The sequence below is a fragment of the Eublepharis macularius genome, chromosome 5, assembly GCF_028583425.1.
Source record: "Eublepharis macularius isolate TG4126 chromosome 5, MPM_Emac_v1.0, whole genome shotgun sequence".
NCBI lineage: Eukaryota > Metazoa > Chordata > Lepidosauria > Squamata > Eublepharidae > Eublepharis > Eublepharis macularius.
Genome location: NC_072794.1, coordinates 94,465,626 through 94,488,307, shown reverse-complemented (window position 1 = coordinate 94,488,307; position 22,682 = coordinate 94,465,626). Strand labels below are relative to the sequence as shown.

The 22,682-nt window shown below is 41.8% G+C and overlaps 1 protein-coding gene across 1 annotated transcript in view; it reads left to right on the top strand.

The window, feature by feature from the left end:
* LOC129329758 (cytochrome P450 4B1-like) overlaps positions 1-13,193 on the top strand; it is a 38,133-nt gene extending 24,940 nt beyond the window's left edge. Inside the window, exons 6-12 of the mRNA XM_054979356.1 lie at positions 338-489; positions 934-1,040; positions 4,493-4,683; positions 6,118-6,251; positions 7,648-7,712; positions 8,678-8,760; positions 10,699-13,193. Coding sequence (XP_054835331.1) covers positions 338-489; positions 934-1,040; positions 4,493-4,683; positions 6,118-6,251; positions 7,648-7,712; positions 8,678-8,760; positions 10,699-10,867 — 901 coding nt within the window. The 3' untranslated portion in view covers positions 10,868-13,193. The remainder of the gene's footprint in view (positions 1-337; positions 490-933; positions 1,041-4,492; positions 4,684-6,117; positions 6,252-7,647; positions 7,713-8,677; positions 8,761-10,698) is intronic.
* The last annotated feature ends 9,489 nt before the right edge of the window (positions 13,194-22,682 follow it).

Here is a 22,682-nt window from a genome sequence, read left to right as displayed (position 1 = left end):
CCGCCATTAGCATTCCACTCCCTGGGAAACTCTTACAGGATGACTCAGCTCAACCCCACCCCTCCTGAGTAGATACAAATGACCTGCCAACATCTTTTCCACACTGTGACACTGAGAGATCTCTGTCTTTTGGTGCTACACCTCTGAAGATGCCAGCCACAGCTGCTGGCGAAACGTCAGGAACTACAATGCCAAGACCACGGCAATACAGCCCGGAAAACCCACAACAACCATCGTTCTCCGGCCGTGAAAGCCTTCGACAAAACAAACAAAGTTTTATACGATGTCATTGCACCTGCTTTTGGAAACTAACATCTCTCCTTCTGTCTTCTCACAGGGATAATTCCTACATTAAAACTGTGTTTGACCTCTGCTTCATGTTTTATCAACGAATGAAGACACCTCTTCACCATAATGACCTCATTTACTGGTTCACTTCTGAAGGTCGTCAGTTTCGAAAAGGCTGCAAAATAGCTCATCATCACACAGGTATATCTATCTCATCGTTATGGCCCCTTCTCCCTATCATCCTGGCTCAAGATTTTTTTCTGGCTTCTGTCAAATATTTCTAGAGTTTGCACAATCTTTTTGAATTTCAATAAATTGGTCACAAGAACCTGAGGACAGAAGATAAGAGAAAGCTATATTCAGATTTTGAGAAGGATTCTTCTGTTACATTTGTTTATGAGTAGCTATTGTGGAGACAGAAAAGAAGAAAGAAGGTAAGCATCAATTTGTCATGATAGGCCTGCATTCATGATCATCAGTTTCTTCATACTATTATATCATGTACTTAAATAATGAAAACATATGTGAAATAAATTACATTTAGATATGCAGCTATTAGTAACTATGTATTTAAAAATAACAAGCACAATGCAGATCAATTTCTTTGCTTATTTCTTATACAATATTTACTCATATTTAATGTAGATAAAGTAATAAGAGAGAGAAAGGAGTCCCTTAAGGATGTGCGAGAACTTGAAAAGATCCTGAAGAAGAGGCACCTGGACTTTTTGGATATTCTTCTTTGTGCAAAGGTGAAAGTTGTAGCAATTCATCCAAACTTAGCGAATTGATGATTTTTAATTAATTTATTTATTTATCCAAACATATAGGGGGTACAGAAAGAAATAAGGGGATGGGACAAAAGTTACAATTAAAAGAAAATTAAAGATACACACTATAAGGACTATCAAAATTCAATAACCACCTAACATTTAAAATATAGTCAATAATGCTAGGAAAAGTGGAAGGCAGAAGAAAAAGAGGAAGACCTAAAACGAGATGGCTTGACTCAATAAAGGAAGCCACGTCATCCAGTTTGCAGGATCTGAGCAAGTCTGTTAATGATAGAACATTTTGGAGGTCTTTCATTCATAGGATCGCCATAGGTCAGAGGTGACTTGACAGCACATAACACACACACTTGTATATGTAGTATATCACGTGGTAAAAAGTACCTTCTGCTTCTTTACATTTTCAACACATGCCTATATTTCTTATCCAGTAAAATATCTTACACCAGTTTTCTCTTAATGTTTGACTTGAAGTAAATTTTATATTTTTCATCCATAAGTTTTCCCACTTTTGAAAAGTTATCTCTTCTCCAAAATTCTGGATCCATCTGAATTACAAAAATATAAACAGGACTATTTAGAAATACCAACAGTTATTCAATTTAGTTTCATTTTATCCTCGTAAGGAAGAGGAGAAATAGAGAAGATAGTTAGGTTAAAAGAATGGAGATTGGAGAATATTAATTTACAAAAATTTAGAAAACAAAACAAAAATAAATCTCATAGGCTAAAAGCTAGGAGAAAAAATGGTGAATATTAATATTTTTTTATTATTGTGTTTAGTTTCACAATTACTTATATTAAAAACTATTAATAATACTCAATAATGTTAACGATGTTAATAAGAATCAATGAGAATGAGAAATTTTAGCTGCAGTTTCTCATTTGGTCACTGAATGGCAGCAAAGACCACAAAGTCAAAAAAGTTCAGTCTTAATCCAACAGTTCTTCACAGTTCTCCAGGAGGAATAAGAGTGATGCTTGCCCTTGATATTGCATATTGGGCTGAAATATGCCTAAGGACCTATCCAGGTATTGTTCTTTTCCAAGGTGAATACTTCTCTACAAGAAGTCAGATCTGCGGTTGTTATAAAAGGTGATTTTGTAACATCTGCCCCCTTTTGCCAAATAGTAGTACTGGACAAAGGTGCAGCCTATGGCCTGGCACACCTGGCAGCCTGCTCTGACAGTGCAGTTCCTACCCCCTTAATGAGAACTGCTGTTTCCCATGACGGAAAGTTTAACTGGGTAACAGTGATAATTTCCACAGACAGTTTTTAATCTGGGGACAAAGTTTAGGGTATTTATTTTTATTTATTAAAATAATTATATCCAGCTTATTTAATAACAAAATTCAAAGCAGGTAAATATTAAAGTAGTACCACACAATGTCATAAATTAACATTAAATGTTAAAGTAGTACTACAAAACAACATTGCATCAACTAACTACAACAAAATCACAAACACTGTAAATTAATCTAGAGAAAGGGAATGAACCACATTCATATTCCCTCTTGAACAACTGAACATCATTGCAAAGTGTCTCACACTATCCCATGGCCATTTTGAATTAATATTTAGTCTGTTCTCTACTAGTTTGCCTTTCCTTTTCATTGAAAGTTGTAAGTTTACCCTTCACAGCAGCATTGTATCATATGGAGATAGAAATGGAAATAGAGGTACAGGTAGTTAGCACGAAAAGAGGCAGAGGAAGAAAGCATCTAAAAAATGCCTAATACTGATGAAATCATGAGAGACATTAATACTCAGATCAGAAAGAAACCACAAACTTTATTGTCAGAATGGAGTCTTTTGCTTTCACAGACATACAATCCAGTAGTACTTTAAAGACCAACAAGGTTTCCAGGGTATAAGCTTTTTAGAGTCAAGCTCCCTTCGTCAGATATAAGTAGGTATGGAGATCCCTGAGCCCTTATATCCCAGTCTGAAGGTAGGAGGCATACTGCAAAAAAGGGAGGCAGGATCAGGATGCAAAGGTACAATGCAAAATGTAATCAGGTTGATTACAGCAGGGAAGGAAATGCAGAAAATTAGCACCTGTGGTGAGACAAGTATCCTCTGTCCTTGTGGTGAGACAAGTATCCTCTGTCCCGGGGTAGACATGGGCATGAATGGAAAAAAACCCGAACAAGCTGTTCGTTGTTCGTTGCCATCCACGAACAATGAATAGTAACAAACATAACCCTGTTCACAAAAATGTTCGTTGTTCATTGTTCATGGCCCCTTAAAGATCTCTTTAAACTATCAGCTAGCAGGTGGCAGGGGGAATTCCCCCCTGCCGCCTGCCAGCTGATAGTTTAAAGGGCCCTTTCCTGCCACGTGCAAGGGGCAGGGCCCTTTAAACACCCCACAAACTGACCTTCCCAATGTCCAATACCCACCAAATTTGCAAGGGACGTAGTCCTCACTGTCCTCCAAAGACCCCCCCCCAAGTTTCAGAGAGATTGCTTCCCGGAAAAGGCATGATCCATGTGTGTCCCCCCCACTTTGCTGTCATTTTCTTTTCACAGTGGCAAAAACAGGACTGCCTGTTGGAAGGCAGCTACTTTGAGAGGTTATAAACTGACCTTCCCAATGTCCAATACCCACCAATTTTGCAGGGGACATAGTCCTCACTGTCCTCCGAAGACCCCCCCCCCAAGTTTCAGAGAGATTGCACCCCAGGAAAGGCATGATCCATGGGTCCTTCCCTTTGTTGTCATTTTCTGTCTAGTGGCAAAAACAGGACTGCCTGTTGGAAGGCAGCTACTTTGAGAGGTTATAAACTGAAATTCCCAATGTCCAACACCCACCAATTTTGCAGGGGACATAGTCCTCACTGTCCTCCGAAGACCCCCCCCCCAAGTTTCAGAGAGATTGCACCCCAGGAAAGGCATGATTCATGGGTCCTTCCCTTTGTTGTCATTTTCTGTCTACAGTGGCAAAAACAGGACTCTCTGCTGGAAGTACTTTGAAGGGTTAAAGCCAGAAGGAAAGCTAGAAGGAGTTCAGACAGAGTTCAGCCCCTGCCGTTGCCAGGGAAAGTGATTGAAAGGCCCCAGACTGTCTGGCTTGACGAGCGGCTGACGAAGGCAATGAACGAGGCTTGTAACAACCACTTGTTCATTTAGAATGAAAACTCACAAATGGCTTGTTTGCGAACAAACGAACGGGCTGTTTGTGGGTTTTTTCCATTCGTAATGCTGTTCATGCCCATGTCTAGTCCTGGGAGTGGGTGTGGGTGGATGGGTGTTCCATTGTTCTGAATTTATGAATCAACTTAAGTTCAGCGATCTTGCATTGTAAGCTCCATTTCTCCATTTGAGAACTGCCACTCTTAGGTCAGCAGTGTTAAGGTTAATATTTTAGTTTTACGAAAGTCATAATTCCCTGTCTTCCCTGTATTGCTAGGATGAAAATGGTAATCCATTATCAGTTGAAGACTTGCGAGCTGAAGTGGACACATTCATGTTTGAAGGTCATGATACTACAGCTAGTGGAATCTCTTGGCTTCTGTATTGTATGGCCCTGAATCCTGAACATCAGCAGAGATGCAGAGAGGAGATACAAGAGCTTCTTGGGGAACAGGAAACTATACAGTGGTCAGACTTCTTTTTTGTCCTTCCCTCTTATTTGCATAGAGTCCTCAGCATATAGTTGGAACAGCTTTGAGATTTCTAAAAGTAAAAGAAGTGTATTCTACTCTTCTTCATAGACTGCAATTAAAGTTTTCCAGGCTGAGCCTGGCAAACAGTGGAAAGCTTGGGGGCAGGGATGAGGGTGTGTCCGTGTGATGACAACACTGTCTCTTTTCAGAAGTGACCATAAAGTTTCTAGTGATTCCTAGAGATATCCTATCTCACTTCCAGGTAAAACAATCATAATGGCAATGTTTTTTTAATTTTATTTTTCTCTCACTGCCACTTGAAGCAGCAATAGACAATGAGTCTTGCACACAAGATGCCTCTCACAATAGCAAGGGGCCTGGCAAGCCTAGTTTCAGTTCTAAAGCTGTTCAAATCATATGGAATTTTGCTAACAGTGCTCCACATTGTCACCTTGGATGTTAGCCCACTTTGCTGTGGAAAGAGGGCCTCACAGCTAAGAAGCTCCTTTTTTCTATTATGAGTTAAGTTGTTGCAGCCACAAACAGCCACTTTGTCCAGCACATCCAATTATGACTGTAATAGGTTTTTTGAATATGCTGTGTACAAGCATAAACTCACAAACTAAATATAAGAAACAACTTCTACAGAACTCAAGTGAAAGATTCATAATTGAAGTGTATGTAAACTTGCAAATAACAGTTTAAGTCTTCTTATTGAATTGTTCCCTCAGTTTAAAAAGCATGCAGTAGACTGCAGTACCTGTAATCTTCCAAGCAGGATAGAGTCTACTAATCTTGCATAGGATCCTACAAGGAACACAATAAATCTGTTTGCTGCCTTCCTGACACTAAAAAAAATTATGGGGTTGTCAGGCACCCAGCTGGCCAAAACTATCAGACTGTTTGCAACTCGTTGGTCCACAATTTATGAAGAACAGAAAATGATTATTTCCCTCCCCCAACTTTTGCTTTAGGGCTCAAGCAGCAAACGGCAGGCTGAAGTTTCCCATTGCCACCTTGGGGTTTGCAGGAGTATCAGTTTAACAGTGCAATCCTATGGAGAGTTACTCCAGTCTAAGGCCATTGACTTCAATGGGCTTAGACTGGAGTAACTCTGCATAGGATTGCACTGTAAATGCCCGCTCCCACAACACACACACTTTATTTTAATAAAATGTTAAGTGACTTCGGCTGTTTTCACACTCACCCCAGTAGATCATGCAAACTCATGGCATGAAGCATCTTCCTAGCACAATCTCCCGGCATGATCCCCTTTAATGATGTCAGAAGAAGCACTATTAAACGGGATTGTGCCGGGAAATTGTGCTAGGAAGACACTTTTATGCTATGAGTTTCACGTGATCTTCCAGGCGTGTGGCCATGTGAAAACGGCCTTAAATTATCCAATATACTTTCTGGTTTCTTGCAGGAATGACCTGGGAAAGATGACGTATACCACTATGTGTATTAAAGAAAGTCTTCGCCTTTACCCTCCTGTACCTATGATAGCTCGAGAATTAGAGGCACCAGTGACATTTGCTGATGGGCGAACCTTACCCAAAGGTCAGTTGTTCTCTTTATCCAGCAGACTTTTGTATAAATCTTCATATACTAATGTTTTACGAAATGACCCCTGATTCTAAGTATGTTAAAATCATCTTCTCAAGCCTTACTCTCTGTACCCTCACCTGCAAACGTAAGGCAGGTGGCAACCAGAGACAGGGCTTCTTCATTGGTGGTACCTTGCCACTGGAACAACCTTCTTCACAAGGTTTGCCTGGTGCCTGCCTTACTTTCCTTTAGGTGCCAGTCCAAAACCTTTTCCTTTACCTAGGCTTTTCACAGAGAAATTCCATCTTTTTAAGCTGTTTTATGGTCTGATCCTAGCCTGAAGACCAATTTATCAGTATCATTTTAGACTGCTCGGTTTCTTTTATGAGCTTTAATGCCCTGGCTTGTTTTTATTGACTTGTTTTCATTTTACTTTATTTTATTAACTTTTATTGTTTTTGTGAGCTACCTCAAGCAGGTCCAGAGAGATGGCATACACTTTTTTCTAAATAATGCATGATATTCTGCTTCTGAGTAGATGGGCACTCTTGATTTCCAGTCATTTATCCAATCCTTGTGGAGTCAAGGATTCAGTAAGGGAGAGGAGTTACAAATAATGATTCAGCTTGCCCTTATTTTAATTTTGTCCCCTGTGAATAGATTGAATGACTGACAGTCAAGAGTGCCTTTCTGTTCAGAAGTAGAATGTCAGGCATGGGGAGGGGGATGCATAACTCAGTGCAAGGGTAACCCAAATTGGTGGCTAGGCATTCACAAGATAGGTCATGTGTGGCTTGCTGCACTATTTTTAAAGAGAGTGCTGGGACGAGGAAGCAAGGAGGGGTTACCTTCTCTGGCTCCTAAGAGGAGGTTGTGGATGAAGCAGGGTGGCAGGACATTGCTGTGTACCCCCACTCCCCATCCCTGACAAAGCTGCTGCTTCATAAGACCTCATTAGTTGATCCTGCATACACCAACCCAGACCTGCAACTTGAGGAGGAATAATATGTCCCTTGATCTGGCTAATGTTCAGGACAGACATGTACCTGCTCCTACTTCCACATGTATGCACGTCACAGCATTGCACAGATATAATGACAAAGGATAGAAACTGAAATCTGCCTGACATCAAGGGTATAATGTCACATATTTCCTTTCTTCAATGGAGGTGCCGTTTTCAGACTCCTCTTTAAAAAGAAGGTCCATTTATTCCTGCTTAAACCTTTTCTGCTATCTGTGCAATAGTGGCCAGGGACCATGGGTGATTGCTGTGCCAATCAGCTGCTGTGAATCTCTGTGTTTAATAAATGGTGCAACATACTAATTAATTTTGATACTGCAGCATTCTTGAGGCTGCAACAGATTTTTTAACAGCCTTCTAATGTATTACTTACCTATTTTCTAACAGGGTTTCTGGCTATGTTGCACTTTTATGCCCTTCACAGAAATCCAGAAGTTTGGGACAATCCTGAGGTAAATATAATAAACAAACAAACAAACAAACAAACAAACAAATGAATAAATGAATAAATAAATAAATAGATGATGATGATGATGATGATGATGATGATGATGATGATAAATGGTCAGTTGGCAAACTGGGAGAGGGCCTTTTTGGTAGTGGCACCAAGACTCTGGAACTGTCTCCCCAGGGAGAGTCACCAATAACCTTCTGTTGTCATCTTCTGCAGGTCAGTGTAGACTTTTTTTGTTTCATTTGGCGTACCCTCAGTGATCTCTCCTTTATCCCAATGTTTTAATTATCTAAATATTTCAATTTTTACTTTTATGTTTTAGTGTTCTGGTTTTAACTGTTTAAATGATGTGTTTTGATTCATTTTAATTGTTTTATAATGTGATTTTAGTATGTATGTTTTGTTACCTGCCTTGGTGATGCTTCTGAGGGCAGAAAGGCAGGATATAAACTTTGTTAAATAAAAATAAAGTAAAAGCAAAACCTTTCTGGTGTGAGGCTGAAAATACTGAATGAGTTTAATACTAACATGTGGAAAGTGAAGAACAGGAAGGGTGGTTAGAAGCATAAGGATGCTTTAAGCATAAAGTAGTTAGTCATAGAGACACTGAGTATTTGTGTAAGGATCCCCTCTCCTCTTTTGCTGTCACAGGATAAGGGAGCACAAATGTCTTCTCTACCTCTTCTACTGGGGGAATTTTAACCACATGGAATTCAGGAAGCCCCTGATTTAAATGAGAGCATCTGTGTGACATAATTCTCATTCCAAGCTCATGCACGAGTATCTCAAGGCTTTCTCCTTTAATTCAGATAAAAGGAAAAGCCTGCTTTGGTCCAAGTCTTACAGGGCATTTCACTCATTCCAAATGCACTTGATGCAAAAGTTGCAGGACTTTTTCAATTATTCTGTTGGGAAATCTGGAGAAATACTGGAAAAAAGTACATTTTGTATTTTCTGCTACAGGTTTTTAATCCACTACGGTTTTCCCTGGAAAATGCAGCTACTCGTCATCCATATGCTTTTCTTCCTTTTGCTGCTGGACCAAGGTAGAGATTTTATTCTACCTTTTAAACTGAATGTTGTCTGCTTGATTTGTTTTCCCCATGAAAGGAATTTTGATAATTATTTTTCATAAAACACATGGCTATATTCCAGTTTATAAAACCAAAGATGGGTCTCAAAAACTATATATTTCCAAACCCTTCTACAACTTAGTAAAATGGTAAATAAATTGTCGAAGGCTTTCACGGCCGGAGAACGTTAGTTGTTGTAGATTTTCCGGGCTATATGGCCATAGTCTTGGCATTGTAGATCCTGACATTTTGCCAGCAGCTGTGACTGCTGCAGCTCTGACTGCTTCAGAGGTTTAGCACCGAAAGACAGAGATCTCTCAGGGTCAATGTGTGGAAAAGATGTTAGCAGGTAATTTATATCTACTGAGGAAGGTGGGTTTGGGCTAAGTCATCCTGTAAGAGTTTCCCAGGGAGTGGAATGCTAATGGGGGGAAGCTTCACTGTATCCTGAGGAGGTTCTTTTGCATATGGATTGGTGGTTGATACGCTAATCTTATCTGCAGGGCTATTGTAAAATGTAGAGTATTTTGTTAGTCTGGTGTTTTTCAGGGCTGGAAACCATGCCCTATTCATTCTTAAACTCTCTTCTTTCCTGTTGAAATTGTGCTTATGCTTATACATTTCGATGGCTTCCCTGTGCAATCTGACAAAGTAGTTGGATGTGTTGTCCAGTATTTTAGTGTCCTGGAATAAGATACTGTGTCCTGTTTGAGTTAGGCTATGTTCAGCCACTGCTGACTTTTCAGGTTGGCCAAGTCTACAGTGTCTTTCATGTTCTTTTTTTCTTGTCTGGATGTTACGCTGTGTGCTCCTGATGTAAACTTGTCCACAGCTGCAGGGTATGCGGTATACTCCTGAAAAGGTGAGGGAGTCTGTACTGTCTTTTGCTGATCGTAGCATCTGTTGTATTTTTCTGGTGGGTCTGAATACTGTTTGTAGGTTGTGCTTTTTCATAAGTTTTCCCATCTGATCAGTGATTCCTTTGATATATGGCAAAAACACTTTTTCCTGTGGGGACTGTTTTTCCTTAGTTGTTTGATTTATCCTTGGTTTCATCGCTCTTCTGATTTTATTTACGGAGTAGCCATTTGCTTGAAGTGCATGGTTTAGATGATTAATTTCCTCATTGAGAAAGTGTGGTTCACATATCCATCTTGCAAGATCTACTAATGTTTTTATTATGCCTCTTTTCTGTTGAGGGTGTTGATTGGAGTTTTTGTGTAAGTACCAATCCATGTGAGTTGGTTTCTTGTAGACCTTGTGACCTAACTGAAAGATTGCTTTGCGGATGACCAAGGTATCTAGAAATGGGAGTTTACCTCGATTTCTTTTTCTATGGTGAATTGTATGTTCAGGTGGATATTGTTGAGGTGGTTTAAAAACTCCATCAATTCTTCCTCACCATGGCTCCAAATGATAAAGATATCATCCATGAACTGGAACCAGACTGTAGGTTTGTGGGGTGCTGATTCTAAAGCTGTTTTTTCCAAATATTCCATGTAGAAGTTTGCTATAACTGGGCTGAGAGGGCTTCCCATGGCCACCCCATCCATCTGTTCATAGAATTCGTTATCCCATTGGATGTAACTGGTTGTCAAACAATGGTGGAATAAGGCTGTTACATCCTCTGGAAAAATCTGATTAATAAGTGTGATTGTGTCTTTTACCGGAACCTTAGTAAAAAAGGATACAACATCAAAACTGACGATTATGTCCTGTGGACTGAGTTTCAGAGGACTGATTTTGTTGATGAAATGTGCTGAATCTTTGATGTAAGACATGGTTTTTCCAATGTGTAAAAATGGTAAATAGTTGATTCTACATTTCAAGATTAGTTTTCTGTGCTGAAATACATTGTATGCCTTCCTTTTGAAAAATACTTTTGTGTTCTTTTTTGCTTTTTCTATGTAGAAACTGCATTGGGCAACAGTTTGCCATGAATGAGATGAAAGTGGCACTTGCCTTGACACTTCTGAGGTTTGAACTTTCGCCCAACCCTTCCCATGCCCCCATTCCTATTCCACAGGTTATCACCCGATCAAAGAATGGGATTGTTGTGAATCTGAAGATTCTCCACTGATGCATGATACTACTACAATGGTATATATTGGCAGGCATCAAAACCAGGACTTTTTGTGTGTGGCTGTATTCGTTGGTATTGAGAACTTTTCACCTTGGGTGTGTGTGTGTGTAGTTTCTTCAAAGTCTTGAGGGGAGAATTGGTGGAAGCCAGTGCAATTTTATATATGAGTACCAAAGCATTAAAAAGCCTTGAACATAAATATTAATATTAGGCAATGTATGTTTACCCTATTTCATATCCTAATAATTATAAACTGGAATTTTTGTCATTCTGGTAACAAAGAAGCAGGTTAAAGACGTCCTGACAGTTCTAAGTAAAAACTCATTCATGAAATTTATTATCTTCTATTACATGTTATTTCAAAGCCATTTACAGAATTTATTAAGGGTTTTAAAAATAATTCTTAATTCTGTCCGCTGCATTTAATATTCGATTATAAAAAATGCATATGGCATGGCCTGTACATTTATTTTTCAGTAAACATTCAACATTCTTATGATATGATTTTCTGAACTCCTCAGAAGGTCAAAGTCATGACATTTTCTCCTTGAAACAGAGAGTGGTCTCATGGGTAGTGTGCTAGACTTGGACATGCAAATCTTAGCCATGAAGACAAACATGAAGGTAGAGCGTGTCAGGATCACGACAATGACAAGAATGATGTTTTTAATATATACTTTCTGGTGGCTAATAACAACAACAACAACAACAACAGCAACAGCCTAGGGATTAATCTGTGAATATTTTACTCTAATCATCATTCTTTATTGCTGCCAAATGCTTTTGTCAGCAACTAACTAGTGAAAAATGTATTAAAATCCTTACCTTTTATATATGAGTTTGGTCAGTCATGACAGGTGGAGAACTGGGATGCTGGTCATTATAATGAATTGTCTGCAGACTGCAGTCTTGATCCAATTGTACAATAACCCAGTACCTACTCAACAGTTTCTTTTCACTTGTGTTATTTGCCTTATAATAACATAAATGACGTAAATAAATAATATCAAGAATTAAGTTCACTGATGAGAGAGAGAGAGAGAGAGAGAGAGAGAGAGAGAGACTAGAATGTCATTTTTATTGTTGGCCTAGACTTTAACAATAAAGTAAATTTTATTCATCTTAATATAACTTCAGTGCTACATAATGTGGGTCAGTCACTATTAAACCTTGCAGTGCAACAATTTTTCCAGTTGTCTGATTATTCACATTATCACAATATGGAAATATATTTCTGTGGAATATTCCAATATACACATTTGTACTTTTCTGTATTTTTATGATGTTTGTAATTTACTCTGTAAATTGTTTATTTGGATCTGGCAAAACCTATCTCTGAACAAACATATAGTTTAATATAAAATGTCTTAAGTAACTAAGTTACAAGAGGTTTAACTGGTTATGATTGATTATATTATTATTTGCAAAACTAAATAGAGAACTGTGACACATGTGGGAACAAATCATCTTTAGCTTCTGTGTTTCTTGGCCAACTGTTATCACATTGAACACTCTCAATGAGTACCCACATTGCAGAAATGTTTCTTGCTGGTAAAATATCAAAGAGCTGTAATTGAAGGCTTGGATCCAGGGCTGTTTCCACACTACTCACCTTCAATCGGAACGCCGTGGAATGTTGCGAAACAACGCAGAAGATAACGTTTTCTCGCTCAAGTTTTGTGCGACATCATGCAAAACTCGCACGCATTTTGTTCGCAATATTCCTCGGCATTCTGATTGAAGGTGAGTAGTGTGGAAACAGCCCAGGTTATCTTTTCATTAGGGAATTGTTGGGGTGCTCTATTGTTTTCTATATGCAGCTCTTTGTGGTCTAAATTGACTAAAGAACTTATAAATAAATCTTTTCTCTCTATGTACTTATCACCTCTCATTCCATCCTGTATTTTGGTAGTAATAACATGAAGGCCTTGCTGTGTATAGTCAGTTTGTACATTGAGAACAAATGAAAGCTACATATGTTTCCTTCCTGTCCTGTTTTCAGCCTTGGGTATTTCTTCCTTAGCCATGTAGAGATAATCACTGAGTCTTTCTGATAGCTTATGTTACATGACCCAAAAGGAAACATAATCTTGACCTGTCAATCTATCATGTTATGAACATAATGAGAAATTTACTTGATTGTTTATATATTCTAGTAATAATCTTCTGTGCAGTAAGCAATTGTTGTTTACTTGCATCATGCCTGTGTGATGGTATAAATGTAGGTGCTGCCTGTTTGTTGACATGCACTATGCTGTGATAATGTGTGCATCAGGCTTATTTGAGAACTTCTCAAAATAAAACGTTTCTGCTTCTAAGATCACCAAGTTTATTTATTATTATCACCAAGTTGATTTATTATTCAGACAAAGTGTCAGGCTATGAGTGACAGGATATGGTAGACTGGTCTCTGTACCATTGCAGCAAGAAGTCCAAACTCTTGGTTAAATGGTTTTATTCAGAAATCCAATTATTTCCATATATATGTCCATAGAATTACTCAGACGCAAGAAAGCATCTAAGCAGTACACGCTCCATTGACAGGAATAGAAACTTGAAGAAAGTACATCTCTAAATAACCAATCATTTCCCCCCTCCCACCTAGACCACAGGTTTGCGTGGGAAATGGTCTGGGAATTTCTTCTAGAGTTTATACATCAGCCTAGACAGGACAAAAGGCATAAGATTAAACTGTAAGGTCTCTTCTGGGAGCTTCAAAGGAAAGAGATAAGACAGTTGTGTTCTCAGGATGCTTGAGAAACTAAAGTGATGGTTAGAGCATTTGCCAAATGACATTAAGATACAGCATTAGCAATACATAGAACAATGACATGGATGTAGGGGTACAGACATGATACAAAGAGAGAAGGGGGACCTTGTAATTGGCAAACAGAGGTAATAAAAGTTTCCCCAACACTTTTCTGCAGGTGCAAAGACTTCTGCTTGTAGAACATGATTTCTCCAATTTCCCACTCTTGCAGCAGCCCAGAATACTCCCCAGATTCTATTCCCTGGGGAATGGGGGACTGCCATGGAGCTGGAAGGTGGGGAAAATTATGGCCTCTAACCAAAGGTAGATAAAACATTATGGCCTCTAACCAAAGGCTAACAAAACACTCTATACCCGACAATAGCCCTGCAGAGAAGATTAGCACATCAAGCACCAATCCATATGCAAAAGAACCTCCTCAGGATACAGTGAAGCCTCCCGCCATTAGCATTCCACACCCTGGGAAACTCTTACAGGATGACTCAGCTCAACCCCACCCCCCTCCTGAGTAGATACAAATGACCTGCCAACATCTTTTCCACACTGTGACACTGAGAGATCTCTGTCTTTTGGTGCTACACCTCTGAAGATGCCAGCCACAGCTGCTGGCGAAACGTCAGGAACTACAATGCCAAGACCACGGCAATACAGCCCGGAAAACCCACAACAACCATCGTTCTCCGGCCGTGAAAGCCTTCGACAATACATCAAAGGTACTTGTGCCTGCAGAAAACCTATTCAGGATCCAAGCAATTGTATTATGGCCCAGAACTAATCGTTTTCATGTTGTTTTCTAGGATTATTGGTCTTTTTCATACACTGTTACTCTTTTTTATTCCTTCTCAAGAGCCAGTGTGGTATAGTGACTAAAGCACAGGCTTTTGACTAGAGAATCTCATGCTCAAATTCCTGCACAGCCATTAAATTTACTAGTGAACAATTTCTCAACCCAACCTATCTCACAGAATTTATGTAAAAATAAGATGGGAGGGGGAGTAGCTAATTGCTTAGCTTCCTCTATATTTCAGATTGTGTACATGTCAAAAATGACAGAAGCAAATCTTACTTGTGCTAGCTAGCAGGCAAACAGGGCTGTACAGATGGGCTTGGGGAGTACAGGCAAGGGCTGCTGACCCTCACCTACCATTAGGCAGCTCACCTGCTTTCCAGAATAGGCAAGGACATGGCAAAGGCTACAGCTTTACAGACAGTAAACCTCAACAGTAAACCAGTTCAAAGGAGATATGAGTTATCAATGATGAAGAAGAATGAGATCTTTGTATGTGTGAGAGGATAACTGATTTGGGATATGAGATCTCTTGATATTAAAAAAAATAATATATTGATTTTATTCAAAAGTGCTAGGGAGAATGATTTGGGAAAATAGGAAAACTTTGTTTAATACACAATCAAACATGGTGATTCTCCATTGCATTAGTATGAACACCCATGCACAACATATGTGAGGAGTGATCTGAACAACTGATCTGTTGACCAGGCAAGGATTCCCTGCCTTCCCTGTGGCTTTATACTGTTTCCTGTCAATGGATCATGTTCATGATGAGTATCATCTCTGATGCAAGGACTTTCTTATAACACCTGGAACTGGTACTTGTAACTTCAGTGGCTCATGACATGGGGTAGCACAGCTGTCAATCACTCTACAAATCCTCACAGTCCTGACACATGTGTACACAAATGCTCAGAACACACGAGTTAGAGGTGAGGGAAGGCAACCAGAAACATCTCTACCAGCTGTGTGAGATCAGGGCTGAATTTCTGTTCCCTAATTTTTTATGGGTATTTAAACCTGGTCATGATTAGTGATTTTTCCAGCAAGGGAGGGAGGCTGGAAACACCTCTATCAAACGAGTAAGAAATGGGCTGTGTTTCTTTTGCCTCCTTTGTCACAGGTATTTGCCAATGGAGGTGTGGCCAGAGACATTCACCTTTTGCATGAGTTGAAGGGCAAGAACCAAAGACCTTTGACTATTAGCCCCTAGGTTGCAGGCTTTGGCCACGAATAAACTGGTCCAACAGAACAAAAGAGAGGACCACATAGAATTATCAATTCCTGGTGAAAATAAAGCTGGTCAGGTACTTTGGACACAGACCTGGAGGAATTTTAATGGAGGCACTTTTCCTTTCCTCAGTAGTTTTAGCTGGCATATAGAAGACTGAATACTTCCCCAATGTCATTTGAAGGTTGTAGAGAACATTCCATGATAGTTTTAGTCTCTTAAATTTCCATTTAGTTTCTTTTCATATAGTAATGTTAGGATTCCCTTAAAAGTAAAAAAGTGTTTTGTGTACATATTGTATGTTGAGCATATCTGATACTCAGTTTTTCCTTGTTACAGCTGTCAGTTTCCTTTATTCATTAACAGGATCCACAAGCTTTTCATGTTCTAGGATGTTTACCCCTGTAATTGTAGAGCATTCTCACAACACAGCTACACATGTGTATATTGTTACAATCTAAGCACAGATAACTCTACCTATTTGTCCTAATGTGCAGATCAGTTGCCTATTGAATTATTCTTAACATTTAGTTCTATAGAATTCTCAGTTTGGTTGGTCAGACCAAGGACAGAACTCTACTGACTTGCAGAAGAAGTGAGTTTAGTTTGTCATCTTATAGAACTCAGTCCAGGATCCAGAGTCACACCCTTCCTCTTCTATCCCTAACCATAGGCTGCAATTCTAAAGACACTTCCCTGAATAACATGGGGACTTACATCTGAGTAGACTTGTGCAGGATTGCTACATCAATCTTAAGACAAGCCCCCTGTGAGCAATTCACCTACTCTACCTTTTCATAAACAATCCTGCCTACCCACAGTGAAAGAAAAACTAATGGAAAAACCATAGGTCTGTTTAGGTGTGTATGTGGTGTGTGTGTGTGGCAGGATTCAGATAATCATGCTGCCTGCCTGCCTGCACTTCAGTGATGGAGATTGGCAGCGGAACACTAAGAGCGGAACCACAAGTGACGCCTGACACAGGTTGGACACTTATCAGCTTCCCTCCAGTTTTGATGGGAAATGTAGGCAGCTTGGCGGAATGTTGGACAAGTGACAGTTGAAAAGTCCATTGGACAGCAATCAGAGAGTCAAGCTGCAAGACTAGGATGCCTACATTCCCCATCAAAACTTGAGGGAAGCTGACAAGTGTCCAACCTGTGTCAGGCGACACTTGTGGTTCCGCTCTGAGTGTCAAAAGGAAGCTGCCACAAACCCACATCAAACTCAGGCTTGGGCTGAGCTTCCCCCTACCCCGAGGTAACACCTTCTCCTCTGTAAGCCTATGAAGCTGTATACTGGGCTGGGCAGCCTTTGGTAGCATGTTTGATTTTAGGCTTCAGACGTTTTTCTTTGTCTCACCCTTATGAATATTACCATTGGTTACCCAGCCAAGTCTTTATAGGGGACAAATCAGGGGTTTATGCTTCCCTTTATCAGAAACTGGTACACGAGGCTTGGGAAGGTTCAAAAATGTAATTGAAGGTTTATTAACAGAAGTTGAACTTAAAAGGCAGGTAGGCAGGTGTTTGAACGAAATGACAGAAAGGTTTTCACTGGTGTGAGGCATAGCACATTCGGTTACTGGCTGCTTTTAGAGGCACACACTGTTTCACAGATGTTTCACTTTATATCCTTCAACACAAACACAGCACACTTTCCCCTCCTCTCCAGACTTAGGGTCGCTCCACAGAGACAGACCTTTCCCAGATCCTGGGTGGGTGTTATAGCTGTGAACTATAATCCTGGTCCTGGCACTGAAGGGGAGACTCCTTGCTACCTCCTTCCTTGGCCCTTTATACTTCCCAGATCTATTTAGTCTCGGTAGGGATTAGTACTGGTTTTCCCTTCTGTAGTCCTAGGACTAACAGTGCTTCACAAAACACAGAGGACTTTATGGCTGACCCTCACTGGTCAAAAGCCAGGCTCCAACTCCCCTTTCACTCTCTTGTTTTCTCTCTAACTCCCAACTGACAGCTTTCCCAACATTCCATCCCCAACTGCCATTCCAGGCCAGCCACAAGGGGGGACGGGACCTGTCACTCATAACCCTCTGACTAGGAATCTCAGCTTGTAAAGCTGAGTTTGTCCCAGAAGCATTTGTCCCTTATTGTGGGAACAAAACTTCAACGCACCAGGACACATGGCAGCAACAAGCAACAGCAGGATGGAAAGGTAATAATATAGACAAATAAAAAAGTAAATATAAAACAGGATTATTTTAATGCTGCCACTACTCTGCTACTCCTTTGCCAGCCAGGTGTCTGAAGAAAGGAGCTCTGACTTTCTTACACCTTGAAAATCTTGTTGATCTCTAAGGTGCTACTGAACTCAAATTCTGTTTCTTCGCCAGTGTGCACCCACTGACACTTGCCTTCTTCAGGGTCTCTTCTGAGTATGTGTGTGAGTGTTGGGTAACTGAGGAAAAACTCAGTGGATCAATGGTTTAGAGGAAGGTCTGTATTCTGTGTGATTTTGGTACCATTAAGTGCAAAATTAAAAACAGTCCAGCAGCACCTTTAAGACTAACCAATTTTATTGTAGCATAAGCTTTCGAGAATCACAGTTCTCTTCGTCAGATGCATGGAGGGCCAAAAGAAACTGGTCAGATATAGAGGAGGAGAGGGGAGGGCGGGGTAGATGCAAACATCTCCTTCTGATATGCAGATGCAAACAGCTCCTTCTGATATAGAGATCAGTTTGCTTCTGTAAAGGTTCAGAGGAGTTAGCTGTGTTAGTCTGTAGTAGCAAAATGTAAAAACCTAAATAGATTAGATCTGAGCTGGCAATGTCCCATCTGGAAAAAACTAATTACAGTACATAGTCCTTCCAAAAACCCTAGATTCAAAACTGAAATAGACATTTTTTTCAGTGCACACCTCTATTGTATACCACTTACATTTATCTTTGGGGGGGAAACTTAGCCCTAAACCTTACAAAAATGTTTACCACTTAATTTTTTAAATCTATATTTTATACTCCACACATAGCTTTATGTTCCCTCTGGACATATTGAATTCATATTAGTTGCATAAACATCTCATAATCCTACGAGATGCACTGTTTAGCATTACAGCAAAGTAAAATATAAATGCAACTAAAATATCATGTGATTTAATAATAAATACATTCTTCCATATTTATTCCAATGAAATAATTTATTTTTCCTCTGAATTGTTTCCTCTCAGATTCAACAACCAGTATTCTTATTCCCGCAAATCCTATGTGCCACATGTACAGATTCATGGTGCCTGACTCCTAAAATGGGCTAGGCTGTGGCACAGCACTGACAAACTACTTTTCCAGGTTCACAAACACCAGCGCTCCCCCCCCCCCCGTTTTGTTAACTGTTAGAACACCAGAACTGTAGTAATCACTGTTTTGTGATGGCTAAGGTAATCTTAATCAAATACATTGCTGCTGAGTAGGGGAAAATGAGACAAAATTACACACAGAACTTGCTAGTTAAATCAGCTTCTGGAATGCTGAACCAAATCCAAGAAATGAGGATGTAATAAGTCTCCCCACCAAGAAGTTTGTATGCTTTGTTTTGGTATTTACCATGCAGAGGCCATGCAGGCAGGCCAGGCAGTTGGGTGCCATTCAGCAGCATCTTATTTTCCTTAATGGCAAGTCTGTCTGCACTGTCAGCGCTTATCATGAAACCAATTAGCTCCAAAAGGGAGAGACTGAGCCCTTTGCGTTAACTCAATTGTATGAGTGCATTTTTTTCTTCAGTGCTTCCTGGACAGTGACTCATAGGGATTGACCACGTACGTTGACAGAATTCCGCAGTACTTTTATGATCTTGAGACCCCGGGCTGCCGTAGGGCCTTTATGTTGGCTAGACTAAATGCCTTCCCCTCCAGTGTCCTTCAGGGGAGATACCAGTGAGTCCCCTTTTCAGAAAGACACTGTTTGTGTGGAGCCAACCGCCCAGGTACCATCCAGCATATAATGTTGGAATGCCATTTATATGCTAAGTTATGAAGAATGTTGTTTGAGAGGTTGCCAATATATATTTAACACCAGAACAATTTATCTTTTTGTCATTTTCTGTTGAAGGGTAATGATACAGTGATTTCTAGAGTGGTTGTGGAGTTTTTAGTGGGTGTGCTTAAGATTCATATAAGCTTTGTATAAATATATTGTTTTCTGATATTTTATGTAATTTTATAGCGCCTTGTTTGCTGTTTTAGATTCTTGTATGCCATTAAAGGTATTTGACTGACTGACTGACTGACTGACTGACTCATAGGGGTCAAAGGTTTGCTTTGTTCTTGGAAGGGGAGCAGCAGATGGCATGGTCCCATCAGCACCAGAATGGCCATCCCTTTCTGTGCACTTTTATGCACAATGCAAGGAAAGACCGTCCCAGCAACATCCACACATTGGTTTGAGGAGGGTGAGGGCTCCTTGATCTTCTGAGCCCCTGACTGCCACAAAGGGTCACGTTATGCAAATTAGGGTGAAAACTGGGAAGAAAAAGCAATTAGTAAATGAGAGCCACACTGAGGAGCTGTCTGCAGCTGCTGTCCTTCATTTAGGTGCCATTGTGCCAGGGCCCCTCCCTGTGACTGTAGACTTTAATCCCCCAGATTGAGGAACAGAAGGAAGAATTTCCTCTTGCTCAGAAAGACTTTCATCTTTGGGGGCTTTTCTGGTTAAAACTTAATCAGAAAAGCATTAAATGACGGGGAGATAGCAGGCCTGTATTGCACACTTGCACATGCACACTCACTACTAGAGATGGGCATGAACCGCATTATGAACTTTAAAAATCCACGGAAATGGTGATCGCGTGATCGTGATCCGGCGGTTCGTTATCGGCCACGTCCAACGAACCTGCAGTCAGTAAAAGCCTGGTTCGGTGCATTCGGCCACAGTTCAGGGAGCCAGACGCTCAGGCACCAGCAATCAATTCCCCTGGCAATGGAGCCGGGGGAATGCCTGAACTCTGTCTGCGCTCCTTCTGTCGCCCTGGAAACCTGAATGGAAGCTCAGCTTACCTTGAACGGCAGGTCTTCCTTCCAACCACGGAACTGCAAAGCGGTTACAAATTGGGAGAAGACACCCAGGGGACAGAGGGGGAAGGGGGTGTCCTGTAGCCACAGGCACTCCAATCTCATCCCTGCAAACCCTGATAGGCAGCTCTGACAGCCACACACAGACCTCCTGCATTGCTCAATGGGACCTGTGCTTATAGATAGCCGTGGGCTCCCAGGCTGGGTTTCACTTTCAGCGAGCAGTGGAGTGGGACAGAGCTCTTGCTTGCCACTTGCTAGCATTTGGGGAGAGAGACTAATTCAGCTTGGATTTGGGGGATAGGGATCTATCTCCTCTGGTTCCAGGGCTGCTGCCTAGCTCTGGGGCCAAGCTCAGTGGGCACCTCGCCTGAGGGATCACATAAGTGCCTGATCTGTTCAGGTCTGTGGGAGTGGTGGACTAGGGCTCTAGTCCCTCCCTCCCTCTGGTTCCAGGGCTGCTGCCAGGCCCTGGGGCCAAGCTTGGTGGGCACCTCGGCTGAGGGATCACATAAGTGCCTGATCTGTTCAGGTCTGTGGGAGTGGTGGACTAAGGCTCTAGTCGCTCCCTCCCTCTGGTGCCAGGGCTGCTGCCAGGCCCTGGGGCCAAGCTCAGTGGGCACCTCGGCTGAGGGATCACATAAGTGCCTGATCTGTTCAGGTCTGTGGGAGTGGTGGACTAAGGCTCTAGTCGCTCCCTCCCTCTGGTGCCAGGGCTGCTGCCAGGCCCTGGGGCCAAGCTCAGTGGGCACCTCGGCTGAGGGATCACATTGATTATTATTAACCAGTGCCTGATCTGTTCAGGTCTGTGGGAGTGGTGGACTAGAGCTCTAGTCCCTCCCTCCCTCTGGTTCCAGGGCTGCTGCCAGGCCCTGGGGCCAAGCTTGGTGGGCACCTCGGCTGAGGGATCACATAAGTGCCTGATCTGTTCAGGTCTGTGGGAGTGGTGGACTAAGGCTCTAGTCGCTCCCTCCCTCTGGTGCCAGGGCTGCTGCCAGGCCCTGGGGCCAAGCTCAGTGGGCACCTCGGCTGAGGGATCACATAAGTGCCTGATCTGTTCAGGTCTGTGGGAGTGGTGGACTAAGGCTCTAGTCGCTCCCTCCCTCTGGTGCCAGGGCTGCTGCCAGGCCCTGGGGCCAAGCTCAGTGGGCACCTCGGCTGAGGGATCACATTGATTATTATTAACCAGTGCCTGATCTGTTCAGGTCTGTGGGAGTGGTGGACTAAGGCTCTAGTCGCTCCCTCCCTCTGGTGCCAGGGCTGCTGCCAGGCCCTGGGGCCAAGCTCAGTGGGCACCTCGGCTGAGGGATCACATTGATTATTATTAACCAGTGCCTGATCTGTTCAGGTCGGTGGGAGTGGTGGGCTAGGGCTCTAGTCCCTCCCTCCCTTTGGTGCCAGGGCTGCTGCCAAGCCCTGGGGCCAAGCTTGGTGGGCACCTGGGCTGAGGGCTCACCAAATGATTCATATTATTATCACAATCCTAATCATTTTAATTATGATTCTTATTATTACTATTATTATTCTTAGTCTCTGTGCCTGTTATGCTCAGGCATCTTGGTGTGCTGGGCTATGGCTGTAGCCCCAGCCTCTGGTTCCAGTGCTGCTGCCAGGCCCTGGAGCCAAGCTCAGTGGGCACCTCAGCTGAGGGCTCACACAGTGTTATTAGTGCCTGATCTGTTCAGATCTGTGGGAGTGGTGGGCTAGGGCTCTAGTCCCTCCCTCCCTCTGGTGTCAGGGCTGCTACCAGGCCCTGGGGCCAAGCTCAGTGGGCACCTCGGCTGAGGGCTCACATTGATTATTATTAATCAGTGCCTGATCGGGTCAGGTCTGTGGGAGTGGTGGGCTAGGGCTCTAGTCCCTCCCTCCCTCTGGTGCCAGCGCTGCTGCCAAGCCCTGGGGCCAAGCTCAGTGGGCACCTCAGTGGAGGGCACACAGAGTCATCTCCTTTCCTGTCCTCCTTAATTCTAGTTTGGTGGCACAATGAGTCTTCCTCT